Source organism: Xylocopa sonorina, chromosome 7 (assembly GCF_050948175.1).
Source record: "Xylocopa sonorina isolate GNS202 chromosome 7, iyXylSono1_principal, whole genome shotgun sequence".
Classification (NCBI taxonomy): Eukaryota; Metazoa; Arthropoda; class Insecta; order Hymenoptera; family Apidae; genus Xylocopa; species Xylocopa sonorina.
The window spans coordinates 7,314,329-7,340,187 of NC_135199.1; the positions used below are offsets into that span (position 1 = coordinate 7,314,329).

Below are 25,859 nucleotides of genomic sequence, written 5' to 3' on the forward strand. Positions count from 1 at the left end.
TTTTCTGCGCAGCGAGCATGCTTTCGAAAATGTAAGCTTTAAAGCGGATGCACCATCTTCCGAGTCAATATCTTCTACATCTGACTATTCGAACCGACTGTTCGTCGAGGCGCAACCGCTGTACTCGTTTCGAAACGGAAAATCGTTCTTGCTTTGCGAACCAGCGTCACTTCGACGTAATTCATTCGAGGGAACCGTTTGACAGAAATTTTCATCGAGATGAAAAAATGATATTTTGCGAATCGAGACTAGAGTCTAGTGAAAAATAGTCTGGAGACCATTCGAGAACGTTCTAAAATCCCCCAGTTACGTCGATAAAGCGAATCCCTGCGCGGACAGTGAGGTGTGTGCACAGTGCTGGCCTCGAGTAGCAACCACGAGAATTTAGCCGTGGCTCATCGCTCGGATCCGGAGACATGAATGCGTGGATCGCATACAACATCGGATGAAAAGGGAATGGCCGCTGCGGCACGATCTATCCCCACCAAAAACGCTGAACACCTGAGCGTCCCTGGGGGCAGCTCAGGAGGAACAGTCATTATTGCGCCAGTATAACATTCGCTTCCAGTTCTCTTGAACGAGCCATCGAGTTTTCGAGAGAGAAACGCACGAGAATCACGAACGACCGTGCAACGAACGACGTCGACTCGCAGCTCGTACGGGAAACAGGGAACCGCGTGGTCGCCTCGAAACGTCGGTCCTCGTTCAACGCGTGCTATTACGATGAGACTGTTCTCGGTAAATAAAGAAAATGTGACGTGAGTCTGACGGAAAGGCAGACAGAGATAGAGACAGAGAGACAGAAATAGAAAGAGAGAGAAAGAGAGAGAGGAGGAAAAAGGAGAGAGAGAGAGAGAGAGAACCTTGGAGAGAACGTGACACGTCTCGCAGTCGGTCGTTCAGTGTGGCACGCACTCCGCCAAAATGCCAGTGAGAAGGACCAATTTTCACGCGTTCACCAGTGCGCTTGTGTCGGTACTGTGCTTGGTCCTGGTGGCGCTTCGTGTCGGTCAGGTAAGTTCGGCGCTGTCCAGCCACGGAATTCTACGTACATAATTTTTTTTCCACGATCTCTGTTGCGCAGTTAATCGCCGCGGAGCTCTTTTAATTGTGACCATCGTTGTATTGGTAAAACATTTTTCCACTTCGAACGTGCATCGTGGTAGTCGGTGATTAGGAGGAATTTATGTAGATGTAAAAAGTTCTTAATTAAAATCGTACACACCGTGATCAAATCGCGAAGCAAATAACACGTTGACGTAGAACCAATGCCGTGAGCTATTAATTAAGATCCCCCGCGGAATTCATTCGATGTGACTGCATAGCGGAATAAGTAGATCATAGATACACGGCGGTATGCAGGTTTGATGCAGTCAGACTGTTACCTGTATCGCCGTCGTTTATTCATCGGCGCATCATTCGTCACGAGTTAAGATCGCGTGATACGCGATCGTCGTTGGACAAACAGACCCGTGGAAAAATGATCGAATGGGAGGACGACTGTTCCTCGTCTAATAACAGATAGCGCGGGATGCACGTAAACGCGCGTTCTCCGTACAATAAATCGTCACGATCGAACGCCGCGTCTCCAGCTGACTCATTCATCTCGTACGAATGCACTACCGTCGCATCTAAATCGGTGTCCCTGACGACAACCATTAGACGGCAAGTAAAAATCGTTGAACGAACCATTACCAGAAATCGACGATTATTCTAGCGAGCGAACGTTCCAACATTTCGAAGCGTAAAATTTGATAGAATACAAAATTACTCGAATCACACGACAAACGATCGTACGCAGAGTAATAAGAGAATGCGTTCGTTTCGATATGAAAGAGAAACATCCGAAAACGTTCGATGTCAACTACGCCCATCGTGATTTCACGCGAATCACGAGAGCCCAATCGAACGGTACTCGAGCGTGGTATCGTGAAACTACTCCAAAGGAAAACGGACCGCCGGATAGTTCGCGTACTCGACGCGTAACAAGATACGACACGGTAATCTATCGGAAAGGAGATATGGTAACTGTCGCGGACGTTGACTTTCCACATTGTTTCGGTAAAAGTGTTGCGCGGTCCGCGAGAAAAGTTCTGGTAAACCGCGGCGTTCCCAGTCCCGCTGGTACCCGGTGGTACCCGCTGGTTCCCGCTGGTTCCCGCGTACGCGGCACCGGAATGTGTGCCCAGGAGGGCTGCAGCCTCCCTCGCCGTCGTGGTTCCCTCTGTCCTTCCAGGTCGAAATATATCGCGCGTCGAAATACCGCGGTCCGCGTATTACCAGTAAGAATGTGGGCTACCGCGAGCGACGCGGCCGTGCATGTGCGCGGATCGATTAAACGGGTATCGAATGCGTGAGTTGCACAATTACGTGTGCTGGATAAAAGACCGGGCGAATGAACGGTTCGCATTTATTGCGCGAATTCTATGGGCGAAGTAGAATGGTATTTAGAGCCCTCGCACAATGCCGCGCGAATACTGATCGAATATACGATGCTCGCGTAAAATACGGTGTATCTTTGTTCCGTGGAGTTAAACGCGGGAAGGACAGATATTAATAACCATAGGAACGATTCTTCGTAGAAAAGGAGGACACGATTTACGACCACTTTCGTGCATTAAATCCGATTTACATAATTCTCGACTCCTGCTCGCGAGTTCTTCGAAATGCAGCTTGAATTTCTTACATCTTCGAGGAAATTATTCATTCCAAGAGGATAGTATCGCCACGATGACGTCGAGACAATTCATAATCATAGTTCCCCGAGGACTTTCGATTATGAATAATGCAGAGGCAAAAGGCTACTTTCGCGAAATGTCGATCCGGCTAGGTACGTCTCTACCTGGGCCGGTTCCCGCGATGAACCCCTTAACTAGCGACAATCGGGAAACGGACACCCGGTATGCACGCTGCGCAAACACTAACCGTTTAAGTGGGCAGTGAGAAACAATGATGCGCCGCCGCGGCGCGCCGCACCCCGCGGACCGAACTTTTGCCTAATTAAAAAATCAATTTAACAGGGGGAAGCTGCCTCGCCGCATACGAGGCTATCTGAGACGCGAATCGTAGATACGGCTGGTTCGAATCCAGCGCGCGCGAATGGACCCTCGCGGGTCGTCCTTGCGTTTTTACCGCGCGCGCAATTACGCACGCGTCAGCGGCGAGAGAAGGCGTCGCGGGTTTATACGCGATTTCGATAAAATCCACGCGGCCACGCTCTGAAAAGCTTCGCCACGCAGAGCCACGGGAGCGACTTGCGCAAGTCCGCGGAGAATTTTAATGGCGTTCAGCCGGCTGTCGAGCTGGGCATCGGCGAATTAATTGCAAACGCTTGTACGAAGGACTCGTCTGGGGAATCCTCTGGCGCTCCTCTTTTCCGCGGCTGATACCAACGATCGAGGGCATTACCAGCGATCACCGATAGTAGGTGGCCTTATTAAGCCGCCAAGGCCTCCGTGCGTTCGATCGATTTACCCAGCGTTGCTTTATTAATATTTATGCGCGCCAACTGTCCGATGTCACCGCCGCGCGGAGCGCGCGCGGGCTCGAGACGCCGTGACACTTCGCGGCGATAAGTTCGGATAGTTGTGCAATCATTTTACTTGGGCGCACGCACGGCGTTACGAGCCCCGTGGGCTGGTATATAGGGATAAATAGGACGCCGTAAAGGAGGATAACCGTAAACTCGCGTTAACGTTGCTTTCAATAGCGCAATTTCCGCGATGGATAAATTCTGATATTTATATAACAGTTATCTTAACGCGCGTTGCACAGTACGGGGTAATCTTAACGTCTGTTACGGATTAATTCTTCGAGAGAGAATGGTCGAATTATGGCGGATTACGGGTGTTTATGGAACGCGTTAACGTCGCGGACCTTAATATTGAGAAATCGTCCGCGGAACTAGTTTTCTCGATTGTCCCGTTGCCTTGAATTACTTCGCCTCGTAACTGGCACGACAACGTCGCGGCGCGAAGTTAAAATGTGCTGCTCCTCTTGTTTAAATATTCAACCGCGTACGAGTGACGCAACAGAAACGAGGCGACGGAAGATAAGTCCGTTCCTTCATCCTTGCGCACGTCCGTGTGCACGGTGTAACGTCCGATGTCCTCGTGGACGGACGTGGTCTCGCGCAAGAAATCTCGTGCATCTCGCACGTCTCATTTCTCGATTGCGCGCGCAGGAATTCGCGTTTTCCGCGGGCATTCCAGCGTGCGCGTCCTGAAATTCGCGTCGCGCGGCTTGTCCTTCGAAAGAAATCGACGGGGTTTAAAGCCGGTCGCGTCCCTACGGCATTCATTTCGCCTTTGTAATCCTCTTACGTCGATTATTCTTGCGACGAGCGGACGCAGAAACTCGCGACAGCCGTATTACGAGTCCACGGACAGTGATCGAAAATCACAAACTGCCAGTCGCCACGGATGACGACTATTTTTCGAACCCCTCGCTCGTTTCAAGATCTTCGACTTGAGGATCGAGTTTACGCATCGATATCGATTTCGTATTGCCGCGTCGCGCACTGGAACCAAGCTCAACTCTTTCGAGGACACCAATTTCCTCATCAGACTATTCGAACCACATCGCGCAGTACAAAATACGAATCCAGCAACTAGATTTCGTGACCATAGCCCAACGAGTTTACGTGAAACGACCACTCCCCTCGGAACGCCTCGATTCTTATTAACAATAACATGCAACCAGCCACGTTAATTACATCGAGCAAATCGAATCGGGGTCGGATCTTAACTAGATGCAATTACACAAATTAATTCTCACGGTCGATCGACCACCGAGAATTCCAACGAATTTCGCCCAACCGATTCGTAGGCGGGCAGCTACGATTCTATGTATTCCGTCGAGAGATCCTCTCGTTCCATTACGAGTGTAAAAGTGCATCGCCATCTGAGAGAGCAGCGTTGGACAAAAACAGGCAGAACCGTTGCATACTTTTCCTCTCATCGGCGCGTGGCCATTTCGGGCGAACGAGCACGGACCAGATCGCCTCCTCGGCCTACGCCACGGCCGCCATCGGCCTACGTCCGATCCTCCGGCGATACCTCTCTTTCCTCCAGGATTGCGAAACCACCGCCAAGGGGATATCGACGATCCACCGGACGCGTACACTGCGGGGTATAACCGCTCGCAGCCTCTATGTCATACGTTGTATCTACATCGGGGATCAAGCACGTACACGCGAACGGCGGACACGGAAGCATAACGCCGCGCGCAGTATTGTCCGATTTTAGTCCCACGTCGCGCGTCGGCTGGAAACGTGTTCCACGAGCGAGTATAAAACCTCTGCTTTATTATGATAACAGCCGGAGCGGCCATGCGCCCAGGCGGTATTCCAGCCGGGATATTTCCCGCTTTAGCGTCCGCGACTGCTTTATCCGGGTACGGTGCTCCGTCAAATCGAACGGTCCAGCGGAGAGAGAGAGAGAGAGAGATGCGAGAGGCTGTTCAACGCGTGGAAAAAATCGTAAAATGTAGCCGTGTCGCGAAAGAGCCAAGCGAATGTATGGTTAATTGGTTGGTCGCTCAAAATCGAAGGCTTTTCAATACTTTTGGTATTTTTAGAATTTCATTTTGACGTGATATTTGTTCAGAATTTGTGTGCATATTACAGTAGATTTTTGTTAGGCACGATTTTGCGAAAGAGTAAGTTAATAGAACGAAATTATCGTCATCAGCAGCAGGCCAGCGCTTTTTCTCCGGGGCGTTACGGTGCTTCCGAGCACGATAGGTACGAAGTTCTTTTACATAGGAATGCCGACGGTCGAGGTTTGCGGAAAGATAGAGCGTAAGCGCTGGCAGGCGTCGTTTCTTTTCTCCTCATCGATTTGCATTGGTAAATTCTGGAATGATCTGGCCGCTGGGAATCACGCATCGCTTCAGCGTTACGAACCGAGCGGTGTGTATCAGAGCGAACGGAAACGGTGTTAATGATGACGCGTTCCAACCGCGGCGTGCATACTATGCGCCGTACTACGTACAATACGCGATTTCACCGCTATCCGCGGCTCCATTATTTTGCCCGCCTATCAAGATGTTACTAAACGTCAATGAAAGTGAATATGTTCGAACGGTATCGGTGGCCTGCATGCGCGACCAATGTGTCCACTCAGTGGCACGTGATGTGCGAATTGCCATCCGTTTTTCGCGAACGTTCTCGTTGAAAACGAAGGTTCCGGGAGAAAAAGCGATCTCGAGAACGCGATCCATTTCTGCGATGGTCGATCGTTGCGAAGGTTGATAGCCACTGATGTATACTTTATCGTTATCGTCCTCTATGCGTAAAAATTAGAGGTTTTTAACAGGTCGCGCAGCGTGTCGTTTGTCATGCTTCTTGGGTGGCGAGGCCTAAGACAAAGGAGGTTCGAGCCCCCGTATATTCCTGGCTACGGTGCAATTAATTCTTTCTTCATTCTGATTCTCGTTTTCTTAATGTCAGCCATGCTGACAAATCAGCACCAGCCCGTGTACTCGTCTTCCTCCTACGCTGCCGCGACCAGCAAAGCGTTAATGCCTCGTTAAAGCACTTCTCGGGAAGCATCGTAATTAAGGTCGATCTTTCTAGTCACACCTTTTATTACCATCGCGCAAGGCCCTGAGCAAACACTGAACTAATCGCCGAACGAGTTCGCGTCCCGACAAGTGAAACAACCTGTATTCGTATAATTCGATAATTGAATGCGTCGTACAATTTTATAACACCCTCGATCCATCGGGAGTTACAAATTTCCACTCGTTCCTGAATAACGAATCGTCGAGTCGCGATTACTTTTTCAACCGAGGATCACGCGAACAGCCTCCAGCGGGAGGGGGAAGCAATCTCCATCCCCCCTTGGGAGTAAAATTATTCTAAAACATTCGCGCGGATGGAAAAAACGCGAGGCCATCGTACGACGGAAAACTGCGTGCGTATTTTAATACAGGCGAACGCCGTCGTGCCGTCGATGAGAGTGGCTTCGATACTCTCGCCTCCGCCTTGGTGCCTCGTTGGTCCCTCCACGACTTCCAGATAGGATTCACGGACGCTTACATCTTTACGACAATGCCATTTCGTACGCGGCCAGGTGTGTTGGCCAGCGAGCACGTACACACGTGCCGCTGCACAAAGGGGGTTTTCTACCTGCACGCGGAGTTGTGTACTACACGCGAAGCGTGAAGAACCTACCCTGCCCCGGCGATTTCGTCCTGGCGCGTCGCCCCCGGGAGAACCGCGGATATAAATCACGATCTCCACTGACGTGGCTGATTTGCCGGCTGCCGTGGGCAAACCTATATGAGTGCCCCATGGATCGAAGCATGTCAAGTGTTTAAACTACCCATGGGCACCGGTCCACGGAATCCGACAGGACACCAGGGCTGGGACGGGGGGCAGAGCTGCGAGCCGGATTCGGGGGGAAGAAGAAACGCGAGGGTATAGAGCGTTTCAGAAAGGAGAGGCGATCCGCGAACTTTTGGATAAGGAACGCGATCGTATTTGTCATTCGTTTCGATAAAACGTACAAAATTGGTGTCGAGATGCAATGGTCTCGATACAATTCCCTGGTCGAACTAGATTTTACGAGCGGCGTTAATGTATCTTTCATGTACGCGAAGAAAGTGTGAAGAATCGCATTGAGCGCGCATTAGCCAATTCAAAGGCATTATCTTCCTCGAAACCGTTCCGCGTTACCGCGTGGATATCAAGTTCTACGCGGACGATCGTCTCGACGTTGGTTGTCGTCAGTGTCGCCAGCCCAGCATCGACGGACAGAGAGTCAACTTTGGAGCACCCGGTAGAGCCGCGTATCCCTCGAACTCTCCCGTTCTACCGTTCGTACTCGAAATCGAATTCAGCCGCCTCTGAATTCTTCATCGTTTTCTGGGAAACGAGGCAGAACGGCTCCAACTGCCGCATGAAATCACGCCGCTGTTTTAATGTCCTGTTCGCCAGGCGAACGCTTCCCCGCCACCGCCCCCTTCCCGCGATCCTTTTTCTTTCCCCGCCATTTCTCCGGACCCGTTGCCCGCCGGTTAGCTCATCGGTTTATGAGCCCAAGTTTGCACAATCGTCGGAAACGTATCGCGACATCGAATCTCCCGGAAAGTCATTATCCCGTCCAGCTTCGATTTCTCCTTTATTTCGCTGGTACGCGTGTACAGGACGACGATCGAACCGCGTATACACGCTCGTCGCACGGTGAAATACGCCTGCTACGCGGCACAGGAATCGTTGTTCCGTTCTGTACGGAACAATAAACGCGCACCGTGTGTCGCCCGTTTGGGCTCCGATAATGATGCCGTTTCGTCGAGGATGGACGGCGCACCCGAGGGAGCAGCGTCTCGAACGGACGAGAAGATCTCGTGCCGCCCCGCCTCGTACATACTCATTACCCGGCTGATGCGAGTGCTCTAATGAAATTATTGAAACGTTCCACGCGTTTCGTTCGGCTTCGCACGCACGCCTTTTCGACTCGCACGGTTTGCGCTCGCGGACGACGCTCGAGCCGCTCTTTATACGGAGTTGTAAAATTCCCGCCGCGAACCATGGAAACGGGACGCTCGCGAAACTAAGGAGGATGTAGGTGTATTGATAAAACGGGAGAGCAGCTGTAAATGGGGCTTGCCTGTTCGAGTTCTGTTTGAATTTAAACTTGCCCGAGATAGTTCGGTCCGCGCTGTTATCTCCCGACGATTCGCGGTGGAATCTGTTATCGCGTGAAATATTGTAAATCGAGGTGCCGGAGGGTATACACCGCATTCGGTCCTGCGGTTGGCTCTCTTTTGTAAATATGCAAATTGAAAGAGGACTACGTCTAGGTCCGCCGGCGACTCGCTTGAATCTGTTATCGCGCGAGGGGTTGTAAATTAAAATTAAAATCCTTTTGTAATCCCTCTGCGATGCGTTGCACCGCGAGTTTCGTGAAATTAGCCGGAGAAGCGGATGGATTCAGCCGCTGGCAAGTTGGCTTGTAAACTTTTTCAAGACACAGGCCTGTTAGCGGCTCGTGAATAGCCCTTCTGTCTGGAAGTCAAGGCTGCGGAGGCCATCGATCGAGAGAGCGAAAATTTCGCCACGACACCGGACCAGTGACCCCAGGCGGCCATAAAATCGAACGCAATTTTCGCTTTTTGCTTTTTCATCTCGCGCTTTCACTTTACACCGTACTTTTCCGTCTGGCCGCCAGCTTCACGTAAGCCCTCCTCGTCGCGCTCTCGCGTCGAACCCTTTCTCTCTCACGGGACGAGAAACGCTCGATCCCGTTTATTAATCGGAACGCGGCTAAGAGAGAAACGTCTCGCGAGAGCCACGCAACTCGCATTCAAAATTGAAACCGAGGCCAACAGGCGGAGAGGCGGCTCCGAATTGTACACCAACGATCGAGGAGCCTCAGTTTTTTCGTTAGGCGTAACGATGTTACGTGCGTACGAACGATTTAATTAAGATGAACGAGATATTAACGACGACGACGGTAGGTGAAAATCTGCATGTTTGATGAAGGAGCTCGAGCTAATTATAAAGGCATTATTGCTTTTTAATAACTTAATTGGATTAATAACTGGGCGATGCTAGCCGCTCGACGTGAAAGTACAAACTTCGATTAATTAATTTGCCCATGGTTCTCATTGTGCTCGCGTGTCTCGATTAAACCAGACGTGGAATTAATCGGGACGAGATACGTTACTTTCTCTGTCGATTTTCATCTTTTCATTTATTTCCACGTCGTCCTGGTCCAGACGCAAAAAGCAGACTCTCGCTCTGGCTGGCCAGTCGCGGTTGAAAATCGCGCAACCTTGCACGCAGCCACGATAAACGATCCCACGTTGATGCAACAATTTATTAATAATCGCGCGGGACTCCATCGCGAGCTTACGAATTTTCAACCGTGTCAGAGATTAATTAGAACCGCGGAGCGGAGGCTGTCCTGGCTCGAGGTTCCGTTCAGCTTTACTCGGCTCGCATCGTTTTCGTTTTAACATCCAGCGCGTGTGTGCCTTCGATTATTAAAGAACTGGCCTGAGAAAGCGCATCGTCCGCAACGGCTGCAAGATTTATTAATTACACCGTCCCGAGCATCCTTATCGAGGCTTAACGGTTCAATTAAAAACGTCGGTTTACGACAGCTCGACTACGAAATTAGCGTCGATTTAATCGTGGCTGCGCTTTAATCGCGGTTAATATTTCGCGCTGCTCATCGTTCGCGCGTACGCCGCGCGCGTTATTGGGCGGATATGCAAATGCTCATCCGCGAGTTAATCGGGGATAAACGAGGAGGCGGCGCGGACAAATTTCAGGTTTCCATTTCTACGGTTCGCTGGGAAATCGTTCGAGTTATTACATACATTGGAACACGGTACGCTCGCTTCTTTGTTCGGGTCACGCGAAAAATCACGATCGTCCCGCGAAGATAGGTAACACCGTGGACGGTTCCCGCGTCGAGCAACCATCGCGTCCATCTGTTCAAACACTATGCCATTATTGAGAGTTATCGTTTATCCATTTCGACGGAACACAGGTCGACGGAGGTAATAAGTATCGGTGGTAACCGCGGCGGGCGCGTTTCTTATAATCGTAATAATTTCACGCGATTCACTTTCGCGATTCAATAACGCGCACGCAGAAAGCACGGCCAATGGCGTCCAGCTACGCGCGGCGTACGCGCGGCCTCGCGGTTATGAAAAGCGCGACGCCGCGTCCGTACGCGCGAACACGCATTCACGGCCAAGCGGGTGCGTTTCTATTGGCACGTAATTTATATGACACGCGGAGAAACAAACCCGTTGCGAGGGCTCATCCCCGCATTATTTGCCCGGCGCGTAATCGGCCACTTTTCAACCGGGGAACCGAACCTTCTCGACGCGTTGATTTATGTCACTCGAGACGAGGAGAAAGCTAGAGGTTACCAACTTAACCAATAACCAAAATCTATTAATTATAAACCTATTGTTACTCTGCGTTACCTCGTAAGAGATATAAATATGTACGTTTCTGTTAACTGAATTCTATATTCGTTTAGCAGGATTATCTCTGCGCGCCCACGATATACGTATAAATAATAAATGACCCGTGGCATGTTACAAATCTCCATCTCATGAAATTACGATTAGCACTCGACGGCGTTCGCATTGTCGTGAAACAACGACACGTAACCACCGCGCGAGAGGATGAAAATTTTCCATGAACGAAATTGAAAGCGATAATGGCCGGCACTCGGATCGTATGGACGTCGTTAGACTTCGAGATGGCGGACTTTATGGCCGCGTTTCTGCCAGGAGCGAGCTGATTAAAGAACCCGGGCTATTCTCAGAGGAGCGATTCATCGCGGGTACAGCGATCGCGAAAGTCAAATACTTCTCTATCGACTAACCTTCGATATCTATCGCTGGATCTAACGAAGCAACCCGAGATGTTACGTACGAGCGCGTTACGCTCCTTTCATCCCCCAACGATACTCCTAATTGCCTCGAGCAGCGAGTGCTTTCACTCGCCGTTTCAGAAGAAACGCGGCGCATCTTTCCGTGGCGCATTGTCTCGCGAATGGACACACGGAACATAATGGAACGGAATGCGGGAGAGCTCCTCCACCGCGAGCAGCAACGGAGAACGGTCGTTCGCCGTGGATCCTCCGCGGATCGCACACTTTCACGTGTCCCGACTTTTCTTTCGAGCCGTTTCTTCCATGCGTAAATTTAACAGACGGCCTGCCAGGGCCCGGCACAATCTGCTTTCACTTGCACGCTTTCGGTTTTCGAGAGGTTCCCGCGTCCAAGTGGGAGGAGATGACGCGCCGTTCGATCAGATACAGGGAAACTTCGTTTAGAAGTGTACACCGCTGCCGCGAGTCGATCTGATAAACGTCGAACGCTCGTCGAACTGTTTGCGTGGACGCACGGACCAGCGAGATTGCTTCTCAATTCTGCCACTTGTCCCTCCAGTTGAGTTACTATCCGTCCCGGTCTCTCCAGGTGGACATCAATAACAATTATGCGAACGATACCGATCAGGTATCGGACGAGTTGTCTGGTGATCGTGCTTTCGATGCGATTGAATATCCTTGGGACTGGCTGTTGCAGGGGTTTCTCCTCGATTACATTTTTCTTCTGTCCGTATTCTTCCTTCGATACTTTACCATTACAAATCTGTTTGTATACTTTTCATCGATCAGCTCTGTGGAATACCTTGAAAGGTTGAGCAGAGAGAGAGAGCTGGCGAGTCACAGTACGAAGTGTTTCGAGCACGCACTATACTCGTGCAATCCTCGCGAACTGATCCCACGTTGAACATCGTATGTATATACCGTTTCTAAGAAAAAAAAAAAAAGAAAAATGGCACAACAAACCTGTCGGGGTTCTCCTCCGTCCACCAGTCTCGATATTAAGTTGACTGGCGACGAAGAGGCTGTAAAAGCAACGCGTTCGCACGCACGCACGCGCGCCTACACACGACCAACGCGAATTGCCCGTTGAAACCTGGAGGGTTCGAATTGAAGTTTCGCCGAGTCGCTCCTCCCGCAGGAATCTCTTCGAGGACCGCGTCGGTTCTCGGAAGCCGTTCGGATGTTTACTCGCGCGCCGTCCGGCGCGTAACCGTTTTCCGTCCGTTGCTTCCGTGTAAACAGCCATTTTTAAACAATGCGTCGAGGCCCGTTAAACGGCCGCGCGTAAAAGCCGCGAGGCGGTTGCAAGTTGCAGAAACGCGGAGAGCGAAACGGTGCGCGGCATTCCCGGCGAAAATGCCGCTGGCTTCGGTTTCGGTGCTCGTAAAATAAAGGAGAGAAACGAGAAAAGGAAGAGATTAAAAACGAGAGAGATGAAAGGGGGGAGGGAAAAGAACCGGTGAAAAAGAGAGGAGGCGTGAGGCGGGCGGGTGGGAAAAGGGGCGAGGAAGAAAATGGACGACACGAACGGTTAGACGAAAGAGCCAGGAGAAGGCAGCGGGGTCAATAACATACGTTTTGGCTTTGTCTTGTTCCTTTTTCCCCCGCAAGATAATTCGAGAGCCGGCTCGAGCCCTCTGGCCAAAGAATGCGCTTTCTGCGTTGCACGTATCGAGCGCGCGTCCGTGCAGCACGCATTGACAAACGCCCGGAGTGAGGGCCGCGCTTCCAACGATCGTCTAAAAAGAGCAACGCGGCTGATAGCGTCGTAATTGTTATATTAATGTCGGTAGTCTGTTTCGTTCGTAATTTTATCGTCCGGAGGTGTTGCACGCCCGACACGTTAACTTCAGGGACGCGGGTTCTTTGTAATATGTATTATACATTAGCGCTCATAAATATCCAGACACTTTGCACTCGGTGCACCGCGGCTCCGTGGCCTGTAGTAGCGCGCGATTGTAAACGAGACGAGCCTGGTAATGATAAATCGACGATTAACAATAACTATTTTTTCGCGTTTCCACGGGGATACCTTTTGGGAAGCGCGAGACCGTGAGAGAGAGAGTCCCTTCGGGAGTATCGCCAGCTGTAAATTCGAACGATTGACACACCCCTCGCGGAAAAGGAATTTTAAACAGACGTGTAATACAACCATCTCATAGATATATGGTATAACAGGTTTTCCTTATAGGCGAAATCAGCCTGTGAGATCGGCTTTTATTTCTGGAGGATTCGCAAATGTACCGCGGTGTGCGTACGATTCACCGCCAACTTCGCTACACTTTCACGTGGTTCTTCTCATTATTGTGCTCCGGCATCGTTGTCGATGGCGTAAATCGAACGAATCCCTAACGACGTCTTCATTAAGAGCACGCGCACATCTTCGTTCGACGGGTCGTGCACGCCGTGTTACGCAACTGTTGAAGCTTCCTGTACATTTCCAGGATCTCCAGAATCGGCAGGGGGCGAAAGTCGAGGAACATCGACAAGCTTCCATTGAAATTGAAATTCGCGTAGGTATTCGAATTCGTGGAACGTGTTAAAGGACAGGGACCTTGCACAGAGGGGGGGGATGGCACAATGGAGCATCGATCGCGTACGAAGGTCCAAAGCACGTAAACAATTACTACAAGTTGTTTCGCGAAACTCGCTTCCCCGGGAAGGCCGCTGGCAGCGTAAACACCTGTACAGTATATTACAGTTCGCGAGTGTGACACAGCGGCATTGTTCTACCGGAGACGTGACTTCCTCGTATTTTTCAATTACTAGACCGTACCACGTGCTACTGTTCCGCGCACGTTCTGTATTTTTCCAGAGTCCTCGCTATAAATTTCCGCTCGAGAGGCTTTCATCGCGGGAAAAAAAAAAGATCGGGGCCGTTCCGCGTACAATACGTTCGTTTCCGCGAACAGCGCACGATGGTTTTTAATTCCCGAATGATCACAAAAGAACGATGCATCCTCGAGGAAAAATGATTCGTTCCATCCGAGTGTGGGGGTTGGCGAGGAGGCCTCCGCCTCGACGCGAGGCGAAGGTTTCACGGTTTAGCGCCAAGGTGCTCGTACCCTTGCTCCACCCCTTCCCTCTATTCGCGTATTTAATAAAACCGATACGGCGAAGCGAGGGTTCGCGTACGACCGGCGTTTCGATAAGTCCGCCAATATATTTCATTCGTCCAGTCGAAAAATGCTCGCCGCCTCAGAGTCTCGATACTATTCCGCCCTCGTTCCTGTGGCTCGCATACTTCTCCATGGGTGTGTACTATCGGAATGTGTTGAAACATTGCGGCCACGAGGCGGCCGGATTAAATCTTGATACATTGCCGCTATCCACGCGTAAAATTCGTGCTCGCGCGCGAACGCACACCGACGCGGGCTCGCACGCACGCGCGCACACAAAGACCGCCGGGGTTACAACAGTTTCGCCTGGCCGAAGACGGGAAAAATGGTTGATTTATCGACGGCGGGGCCCGATTGCCGATAGTGTACATTCTCTATCGTAGCGAATTACTAAGTGGCCACTTGTCCGCCGCGGTTCCTCGTACATGAATTATTCTATTCCGTGACTGGTCGTCGCGCGTCCGCCGCGGCTAATTGTTGCTTTCTCCGTCGACGAGTAAAGTCGCTCGTTAGCGGTCACATCGGGCGGCGATCGGCTCGGGCACCGCGTCGAGCCACCCCCTCGCGCGCTTACGTTCGTGTCCCACGCGAAATTCGCGACCGCTCGAACACGTTCCGCGATGTTATCTAACCGACGCGCGGCTTGGACCACGTTAACTTTCGTTTATGTAAGCGTCCGGTTCTGTGATGTCACTCTGGTGCGCCTTATTTTCCGTCTGCCCTCTGTTCCCGTCTTTTCGCGTCCCTCGACTACCTGGCGAACGAGGGGTTGCGTCATCGCGTTGTTTCGCTCGAAGGTCCGAACGTAGGACGTTTTCTCTATACAGTATACGAATTCTTTTCGCTTGGTCAGACTAGAAGAGACGGATTCGAACGGTTGTCCCGCCGTGTGTGAAACGAGCGCGATCGGTAGCGATATGGTAAAGGATGAAACGGCTTTTAATATCTAGCACGCGACCACGCTCGCGATTCCAACGGCGGGGAGGTGTCAAATGTTGCGTGTCACGATACGACCTGGCTAGAGATCGTGAATCATAGTAATTACACGGTTGCCGTGACTCTCGTGCTGGCCGCGGAAATCAGAGAAGACCGTTGCGTCCCTCGCGATTCCTGTTCCGCAGCTTGTCCCCCGCGGGACCTTCTTGAAACCTTGCGGATCTCCGTCCCCGTTTCCTTCTTTTCTCTCTCGCGGTCTCGTCGAACTATTCGTTAATTGGAGCTACCGTATCGATTACGTAAAGCCCCCGATCGCGGACGTGTACTCGCGACTAGGCTATAATTAGTACATTCCTTCCCGAGCAGTCACGACTCGTGGAGAAGTAAATCGCGGTTAACTCGTTTCGCGGTTTCAAATCGGATAAGTAGGCTGAGCGTGTAACGAACTACGCGTAACGCAATCCTGGCTAAAACGCCTCTGTCAAACGCGTAACAAAAAATGGCAACGAGCCGAGTGAATCGCGTCGTCGCGACCCTGTCAGCTGACCCTCCTGCCTAGCGCACGACGTAGAAAGAAGTGGACGAAGGGAGGAGAAAACTAAGGGAAGACGATGTACATTCAGTCGCGTGTCATTCGTCAACGTTGAAAAGGTGGACGAATGGAGAGTTGGTCCCCCGCTGTTGGCCCTACGGTCACCGCGTGGAATAGACAGCGAACAGGGTTGGCAAGGGTGCGCGGAACGCGAGCAGACCGAAAAAGGAGCAACTGGCTAAAACGCAAGGACACGCGGGCGCGCGCGCGCGTATACGTTACCACGTCGTGGTCTCATAATCGATTAGCCGTCCAGGAGAGAAGGAATCCTCCTCTGTAACCCAACACGTACGAGAGAGGCCAGCGAAGCATTTAGGACTGGTGGCCTTGCGAGCAGCCCGCCTACGTTCCCGAAGACCTTTGTCTCGCTTTTAAGAGGCTCGCTTCGAGCCTCGTTGCCGGCGTCTCTGCTCCTCCGCAGCTCGCCCGGACCGATTTTATTGTCCGCGTATATATCCGTCCGGCCACATAGGACGCGTACACGGTTCCCCGCGCGGCGTACAGCCACGTCGCGGAGCGGTCCAGCCGCATGAAATTGAAAGTTAGCGTGGGCTGATAGCTACCGCCCAGACCGGTCCAAGTTTACTTAAGTTAGCGATTGCCGCGAGAAAATATCGCCAACCTTTCGTAATGGGCCAGCCGCTCGCCAGCGTCTACGGCAAGGATCGCGCACGGTCGCGCGCGCTCGAAAACCCGTGAATATCGATCCTCAGGAGCGGACGTCTGTTTAGCGTTCTCCGTTCGCCGTGCTTACAAGGATTCTTCTCTTGTCCGTCCCGTAATTAATTAAATAATTTATAGCCACGGGACCGGCGCACGAAGGACGACGGAGGATGGTATGCGCGCTTTTAAGGGCAAGGGGCAATTAACCGTGTATAATTAAACCTGGCAGACTAATTAGCTGGGTACGTTAATATTAATTGCGGCCTGGTCCATTTTTTTTCTCCTCTTCCTCCGCCTTCCCCGAACCCGATTCCCATATGATCCAACTGTTGATACCGTATCCACGCGAGCGTACCCTCGTACGCGCGCAGGAGAAAACGAAAGTGAGGAATCGGACGGTTTTACCGATACTCGCCTGGATCGAGGATCGAGTACCGCGGGAGGCTGATATTTTAATATTCATTATTTCGCAGTTTCGATCCCTATCTCCGTAACGAGGCGTATCCCGCGATGCCTCCCGGCCGTTGTTCCCGCGAAATATCATTTCACGTTCGCTGAACGAGTTGACGAACTTTCGCACGTACAGAAAGATTCGTCCTCGAGATCTGCCTGGTGGCTGGTTTCTGCACGGTAATCAACGCCGCTCTTGTTCGATCACAGGTCACCGGCCAATTATTGGACACGGAGTTTCAACCGACGGTTACGGCGACATGCAAGGCCGGGCATATGACGATACGGGTGAACCTGAACCAGAGTTTCGTCGGCGCTGTGCACGCGAGAGATTTTCGGACACCGCAGTGCATGGCGTCCGGAAACGGCTCGACGCACGCCACCCTCGCCATTAATCTTCTCGCGCCCAAGGGATCCCCGGATTACTGCGGCGTCCTGATAAACAACGTGAGTACCGCCTCGATTTCATTCACAAAAATTCGCGTTCGCGTTCCACGAGTGGTTCTTAATGGGAGAACAGCTAATTACCGCGGGGTTAGAGATTTTTTCCAAATCGTGAACGGTGTCAGATAAGGCCGTACGTTTAATTATCCTCGCGATCGAAATTCGCATGCTCGATGCTCGTACCCTGCACGAAAGAATCCGTATGATCTCGCTTATCGTTTCATCGGGAGTATCACAATAGAGCACCCCACGTCCAACCCTCCTTATTTCCACGATGTTATCGAGATTCTATTCTGACCTTCGAAACACTGGATTCCATTAATCTTATTACACCTCTGTTCGAGGCTCTTCCTGACCGCGTCAGTGATATCCGTTGAGCTAAATATACCTTCTCGAAGGTGCGATTCTCGAAAGGCTAGATTTTCTTGCGAACAGACTTTCGTTAATCCTGTTATAATTCTTGCAGGACACCGAGGAACGCTCCATCCCCATCGCGGTGAGGATACACAAGACCCTGGAGCTGGCGGACGATAAATTCTACGTGATCACGTGCGGAAAAGCCGGATTCAAAAACGCCAAGTACATATTATAGCGGCTTATTAATATTGTGCCAAGTATCTCGTGAAATCTCGCGAAATCGTGGATTTAGGGGTTAGCGAGGGGCTCTTAATAATACGCGACACGCGTTAATTTCTCTCTGCGCAGGAACGAGACGTCGCTGGTATCGCTGCGCCTTTTGGACGGAGGCCACAAAGTGCAAGAAGCTATTTATAGTCACAACTACACATTGCGCGCGGAGATCTCGCGACCAGATGGTTCGTACGCCGCGTCTCTCACTCGGTTTCACCCCTTTACGTTTAATTGGAATTAACGAGCGCGCGGTCGCGTTCACGCCTCTCCCTCCCTTTCTCTCTCTCTCCTTCATCGATCTGTACTCTTTGTTGCAGGAATGTACGGGATCAAAGTGAAGTCGTGCTTCGCGTTCGACAAACGAAACAGCAGCGTGCAGCTGATCGACGACAAAGGGTACGTTCAGCGTCCAAGACTCTATCGACGAAACGGGTCATCTCCGTTTAGAAATCACCGCGCCCTCTGCATCGAGATGACCCGCTTTTGCATCGAACTCCTCGATTGGACCCAGGAAAGCATTCGTACATCGCGTATTTCCACTTTCTCTCAGATCTAAATGAAAAAGCTGGGATCTGGCCGGAGATCGAAAGCTGTCGATGTACCAATATTTTCCTCGCCGCGGTTAGTCGTGTCGCGAGGCGACCGTCGATCGCGTCCCACGGTTATATAAGATTCGTTATGAATCCTCTGCAATTGAAATTGTCATCAGTCCGATCGAGATCATAACCGATTGCGTAACGCTCGTTTTCCATGACAAAGGTGCCCGGTAAAGGCTTGGGTCATGACGAAATTCATCTACGATCGGAACACCGGCCTGGCGGATGCGACATTGTTCTCCATGTTCCGGTTCTCCGACAGTCCACAGGTGCATTTTCAATGCGACATCGCTGTGTGCAGAGGTAAACTGATTTCTCGCTTAATGATCCCCGATTACGAGCCGCGCGTATCTGGGTTACAACGTGCCGTTCAACTCGACTGGCAATTAACCAGGCTCTCCTCGAAACTTTCCTCGAGCGTTAGACGCGTCCAGATTATTATTCGAACACTGGTTACCGACCAGTCATCGCGCGTCATGGATTCGGTATTGGCCATCCGTCCGCTCGACTACGCTTGCAACGTTACGCGCGTCCCAGGAAGCGTTCTCGAGACGCTTCTCTCTTTGCCAGCCGAGCCAGTGTCGAACGGTAAATTACGCGTCTTAGATAACAGGTGAAACGCGAAACGGTTTATCTTCTTGTCCCACCAGGAAGCTGCGGTATCCCCGTTTGCGAAGGCGATAACGAGGAAGAAGTAAAGGGAGCGTCCTTAATTAATGGGCAAAGCGTGAGCGGCGAGGAAGGAGTTCTCCTGGCTGGCACGAGCGTGTTCGTTCTTGACCCTGGTCAAACGCCATGTAAATATCGCACCGTACCCTTCATGCCCGCACCCTCTCGCTTCCTGCTGCTACTACCGCCTTGATACCTCGTGATTAAAACTTATCTCCACTCCTACCGTGGCTCTTTCCACTCCCAGCTGAATTAATTAACCACCACGGCCCGGGATCTCCTCTATTCCATACGAACTGTCCGCTCGTCTCCACGGCTGTCTCACCAGTTAATATACCGCTTCGTTTTCCAGCGGTGCAAACACTCTACGAGGACGGCAGCGTCCACCCGTTATGGCTGTTGTGGCTGGCGGTAGCTCTCGGCATTTTGTTCCTCATCATGCTGATAATCAATATATTCCTCTGCTCGGCGATGACCTGCAGCTGCACCAGGACCGACATTATCGAGAAGGAGCCATCGATTATCGAGGACTACGATCCGTATCGTAGCTGGCACGGATCTCAATACGGCTCGAGGTGCGGATTTTTCTTTACCAGCCGCCCATCCATACCAACGATAACCCGCGACGCTACCGCGTACCGAAGATCGCATGAAATTCCACGGGAACTTGTAATTACCCGTAGGCGAAACGGACTTGTTCTCTTTCTGCGATCTAAACTTAAGGGATTGAGATGTTTAGAGAGCGAGGATTCTAGATACGTGCGTGCCTCAAATTGATTGAAATTCCTCGGGGAATAGTGAATTATCCAGGCTGATTGGTGGGTTGCACAGACGCGGTAATGAATCTAACTCACGTGAGCTGGAACGTACGTTCGACAAATCTACCGATCAGATACTTCCGGCTTTCGATCCTCTGTTCTGTAGTCGTCGAAGAATCCCTTTAACCTCTTGCGTACGCGTACATCTACGCGCAACGCTCGAGTGATACGCGACGTTAATTAAATCATACTCGATTAGCGTCGAAAAGCCTGCGCTATGCAAGCCGTGGCGCTCGTTTAAGCGTGATTATTCACGTTCCATTCGAGACGGCTAGGCTCCCCGTCTGCTCGATCTAGCGACGCGTCGTCGACAGAATTATTTTTACGTCGGATAATCGAATGAATCATTGCCTCTGCCGCAGGTACTCCTTAAACGGGAAGCAAGGATACGCTTCCGGAGGATCGACGATGAATTCGACGAGGTCGATATCGACGAACAGCGACCACTACGCCATAGTCCACTCGAGACCAGGGAGCAGATACTCTGGCCCAGCCCAGAAGCATCATCATCATCACAGAGGGCCGCCGTCGAACATTGGCTCCCATTATTCCGGAAAATAGCACCAGCGACGGCCGCTCTAACCAGAATGAAAATCAGAAAGAAAACCGTTTAACTCGATTAACGTTCCGAACGTAATTCGTACACCATGCTCTTCAGTAACGACGCAATCACTCGCGCGCAAGTAACGGGTACTTGGATTCGATGGAATCATTGCTCACGCTGTTCGAAGGCGAGCTATACCGAATATCGAGGCAGCAGACGACGGTCGATCCTTCACTCGAAGCGAAAGCACAGGAACTTATACGGCGACATGTATAATCTGTTTCAAAAAATTTGCCCCCCTTTTCACGCAGAATTTGCAACCGCGTCGCGGCTCGAACAGTTTAAAACCGTGTTCAGGATTGACTCGCGTAGCTTGATACGCGCCCTCCATAGTTACTACTAATATATTACACGCGCGGAATGGTTCACGATTCCTGCCACGAAGAGTATCTTCGTAACCGATGTTCAACGTGTCTGGACAGGAGGGTCGCCCCCTTCGATCGCTCGAGACAGTGGCAGGAAACACGAGGAAGATCAAACATGAGTAAATTTTAATTCTACCGATAGTAACGAAATGATATCGACACGTTTCATTTACCGTTAGTAATTTCGTACGGGAGAAGCATCTCCAGCTAGATCGTATATGTATCATATGATAGTCATAGGTGTTTAGCATCCTTTTTTTACAACGCTGCGCAATATCGTACTTGATTTAAGCGGAATTAGACGGGCGCTTTTGTACATAAATTCGTTGATCGGAAGCATCATCGCGCGTGACCAACGACACGTGCAAAACGTTCGTTCTCGCGCTGCTATCGTTTTTTTTTTCTTTTTTTTTACCGTTCAATCGAAAGCATTATCGACGCGATACAAAATTCGTCTTCTGTACAAAAAAGAATTGCGAACTCTAGGAAACGATGTGAGTAAGGAACAAATCTAGGGACTAAATTCTAAACGATATCGTGGATACGAGATCGTTTGTGTAACGGCTCAACGAAACATTCCACGTTGAACGAGTCACAGTTACATGCCCTTTAAATACAGTAAAAAATTTGGAAAATGTCGTACGCATTTATTCCGCCAAAACCTGTCGAAAACGTTCGATTCACTAACATCGAATTTATGTTACGAGGTAATGCTTGTTAATCAAGATCGAGTAAAAAGAACTCTGTGAAAAAAGACATTAGATATTCGAGTAGATAAATTTCGCTTTTCGTACAACAAATGTTAATCGATAGAGTCGCGTGACTCGACTACTCGATGAGGAAAATCATCCGTTTCGAGATATTGAAACGATGCAGTTATTCCGTAATTAAATCTGTGCGCGTTCGCAAGATGAAATTATCAGTAAAACTACGGGGCCCTGGGCGGTTAGGGTGCGCTGCATACCAGTCGTGCTTCATGAATACGTCTTGTCACGTAAAGAACCACGCGCATTATTCCCTCTGTCATACTGAATACCTCGTCGAGGACGAATCACGAATGCAAGAGGCTCCAGTACTGTGGGCTGTAATTAAAAGCACGAACGATGTTTCGAGACACGGATACTTTGTGCGTGCCGTTGCATAGCGTCCACTGCTCGTAGCCAGCGTATCCGACGTTTCAAGTTCGCGAGTAACGCGACGGATGGAAAAATTCGACGGCGCTGTTGCTGAAAGTATTTATCAAGACGAGAATACGTACTCGATGCCCTCCTCGTCGTTACGTCTCGCGTTAATTACTCGGAAGAGATCACACGTCCGGGTTAAACGTACCATTTTCCTCTGGCTTAATTGAGTGAGCCTGAGTACCGCTAGTTTTGTAACTTCATTTAACACGGAACTTGTTAACGTTAATGATAACAGTATTCTAGTTTCATGGATGGTCGTTGTACTCGGCCTTTAAGAAAGTTGGGTCAACGTCTCGGTGTACGCAGCCAGCGTGTTAACCCTTTGCGCTCGACGACTTTTTCGCTCGTGCGGCGCTGCAACTCGACGCAACAAAGCGTTATATTTTCATATATTATCTGCGTTTAGATTTTGAGAAACATAATTATCGGAATTCACGTTCTGTAGTTGCGTTTCGTGTGATATTTTACAAAACACTTACCAAGTCGCTCTGAATTGCTGTTGAAGCTTGCGTGTCATCGCTGCTACTACCAGATTTACTGTTTACACTAATTCTCTTATCTCTCGCACCCGATACGTCATCACTGTTTACACTTGCTCTACGACCAATTTCGAGACAACGAAATTCAGCATAAAAGGGTATTCTGTGGCTGGTGAATGCAGTCAGAGTTTTAGAAACAAATTTATTATTAAATGTACATTTCTATCTGATAACGGAGTATGCGCGATAAATTGCTCGCTTAATTGCTACCTGTACAAAAAAACACGAAAACTCATCTCCCCACGTGGACGATAACTGGTGAATCTCTTAGGAGTTACATAAATAATTGTTACATTGGTTCGACCGTGCGTGAATTCCAGTGCCAGTGAACGGCTGCGAGTAAGTACAAACGGCGCTTATTTTTTTTTATTACACAAGTACATGGACGATAAGATGAACGAATCATCGGCACGATATCCTTAACAATAAATCATCCTCGTCTAAGAAGAGAACGTGCCTTTTCTCAAAAAGAAATGCAGCCGCAAGTTACAGACGTTTTGTCGAAAGGGCAGATGAATAAGTTAAAGAATAAGGGGCGAAAACGAATAGAATTCCTCTAAAGAAAAATTACATGAGATGAAGGGATGTTAAAAAGCAATGATCGATCGAAGATCTCGTGGGTGACGATAATTTTCCACGGTGAACCCGCGAGTCGTGTCGACAAATGAATCTTTACAAATAAATAGTAACCGTCCTCGCGAACGTCTGACAAATGGCAGGTGCGCTCTCCTTCGACCTCGGAACCACGTCTTCGGCGAACAATGCACGCGTCGCTCTAGAAAAAAAAGAAGAAAAAAGAAGAAACGAAAGCTGTCCAAGCTCAAACGTACCAGCTCTACACCCGGAGAGATCCTCGAGAGCAACAGCGTCGAGGTTCCCGCTTAACCGACAATTAGCGAGCACGTTTTATCCTCAACAATGCCGAGGAGAGCGTTGCAGGGTTGTCAGCCGAACGGGCGAGTTGAACTTGCACGCTGTAAATTATGAGAAATAATTTATATGGCGGCGGGCCGCGCAACGCCAGGAACGCTCTCCTCCACGGAACAAGAAAACGACACGCACACGCGACACCAACCACCTACGTACACACAGGATGCTCGGAAATTGTTGGCGGAAACTTTTAAGGGGTGATTACTGCGGCTAAAACGGAACGAGAACCCGGAATAATAAAATACAGAGGCTTCGTTCTTTGAAAAAAAAAAAAAACAAGAAAAAGAACAAGTTTTCAATTCTGCTAAACATCCTACGTATAAGTACGTGCGAGTAAGTACAGGAAAACGCTCGTCTCGTTAACATCGGTGGCTGCGCGTCCCCCTTTATCGAGTATTTCGTGTTTTAATGGTTCCATCGAGTGCGTTCGCCGAGGTGAACCGAGCGAGAGTTCAGGACCCTCGATGAACCAGAATTCAGCGAACCAGGGATGAGGGGGGGAGGAATTTTTCCTGTGGAAAACGCTATCGCGGCGTGGCAGAGTGCACGTGAGTTCGTCGTGCGCGACTCGCGAACCGCAGCTGCACCGAGTCACGATCGCTCAACGCTTAAGCGACGATAAGCGTTAGAATAACGAGTTGCAAGTAGAATGTATTCTCTACACCTGTGATAGAAAATAGAAAAAATGGCGGCACCATGAGTAAACGTAATAACTATATGCATATTAAGCGCTACTGGGAATTGGTCGCGATGGAGGGTTTCGCAACGACGGGGTATTTAACCGTCGCGTGGAAAATGGTCGAGTGAACAAGGATAAAATACACTCACAGCTCGGACGTGGTTGATCGGTATATCAGTTTAATGAATTACCAATAAACGATTCTCCTGCTGTCTGACACAGAGAAAATCGAATCGATGACGTTCGTTGGAAGTTTCGCGGTGAGCAAATAAATAGTGAGAATGGGATCGCAAGTCGTGGAAAATAGTAGGAGAAGAAGTACACGTCGCGGCCAGGCGCGGCGTGTTTCGCAAAAGGTGAATGGAAATACCGAATGGAACGCTCTTTTACTACCGCGGCTGCTGCGTCTCTTCAGCGCCCCTCCCGTTTTCCTTGACACTAATCCTCTACCGATACTCGTTAGATTTTCCTCTTTTCTTTTTTCGCCTCTCTCATCTCCACGCGTTAGGTAACAGCCGAAGTTATCCTTCCCTTCGTTTCCGGTGACTACTTGAAATACTGACAAGAAGAAGAAGAAGAGGAAGAAGAAGAAGAAGATGAAAGCAGCGTGCTGCAGTTACGGGCACGTACGTCTTCCCTAACTAAGGCCACTTTAGGAACCTGGTGATTTCATCCAGCGAAGCTTCCCGTCGCTCGAATCGCGCAGTTTCCGCATAGCAGACAGCAGTTGCGATCGTACGGGCCTCAAGGCTTCTTTCTCTCTTAGCCATTACCGATCTGTTGAAACGCCTGCCCGCTGATTATTGTCTCTGCAGATTCCTCCTTCGCGCGCTATATTTTAACCCCAACAACACTCCCACCATTAATGTCTCGTTAAAATGTATAACGACTATTTTCTACATTATTTACACACAGTTACAAATGTTAGTAACGTTCACGTGTCCCTGCGACAGCCGCCTGGATGCTTTATACCGCGTGCGCCGGTGTCGCGTTCTCTTCCCTCGCTGATCTAGTCGAAATCGCACGATGGTTGGCCGCAGAGTAAAGCATCCAGGACGTAATAAATATCGTCGTCGTCTCTTGGATACGATCGCTATCGCGGCACCAAAAATAAACCAGAGTATCGAACGTGCTATCTGACTCTAACTCTTTTCTTCCGGTTGCTCTTCCAGCGGTTGGCTCGCGCACCTCGTTCCTTCCGAAGATCGTAACACACCCTCTTCACCCTTGCTCTTTCTCTCTCTCTCTCTCTCTCTCTCTCTCGGTGTCTTTCGC

At 50.2% G+C, this 25,859-nt stretch overlaps 1 protein-coding gene across 1 annotated transcript; it reads left to right on the forward strand.

The window, feature by feature from the left end:
* Nucleotides 1-534: 534 nt before the first annotated feature.
* Nucleotides 535-21,069, forward strand: LOC143425541 (uncharacterized). The gene is made up of 9 exons (XM_076898434.1): nucleotides 535-1,014; nucleotides 17,337-17,573; nucleotides 18,037-18,149; nucleotides 18,276-18,385; nucleotides 18,518-18,596; nucleotides 18,960-19,099; nucleotides 19,447-19,593; nucleotides 19,818-20,040; nucleotides 20,646-21,069. Exons 1-9 carry the CDS (start codon nucleotides 925-927, stop codon nucleotides 20,842-20,844), a joined length of 1,338 nt encoding a protein of 445 aa, XP_076754549.1. The 5' UTR covers nucleotides 535-924; the 3' UTR covers nucleotides 20,845-21,069.
* Nucleotides 21,070-25,859: the final 4,790 nt, after the last annotated feature.

Coding starts and splice junctions, on each gene's coding strand:
- LOC143425541 (XM_076898434.1), top strand. CDS start 925: ATGCCAGTGAGAAGGACCAATTTTCACGCGTTCACCAGTGCGCTTGTG. Junction 19,100..19,446: donor CGACATCGCTGTGTGCAGAG/GTAAACTGATTT, acceptor TTGTCCCACCAG/GAAGCTGCGGTATCCCCGTT. Junction 19,594..19,817: donor TGACCCTGGTCAAACGCCAT/GTAAATATCGCA, acceptor TTCGTTTTCCAG/CGGTGCAAACACTCTACGAG.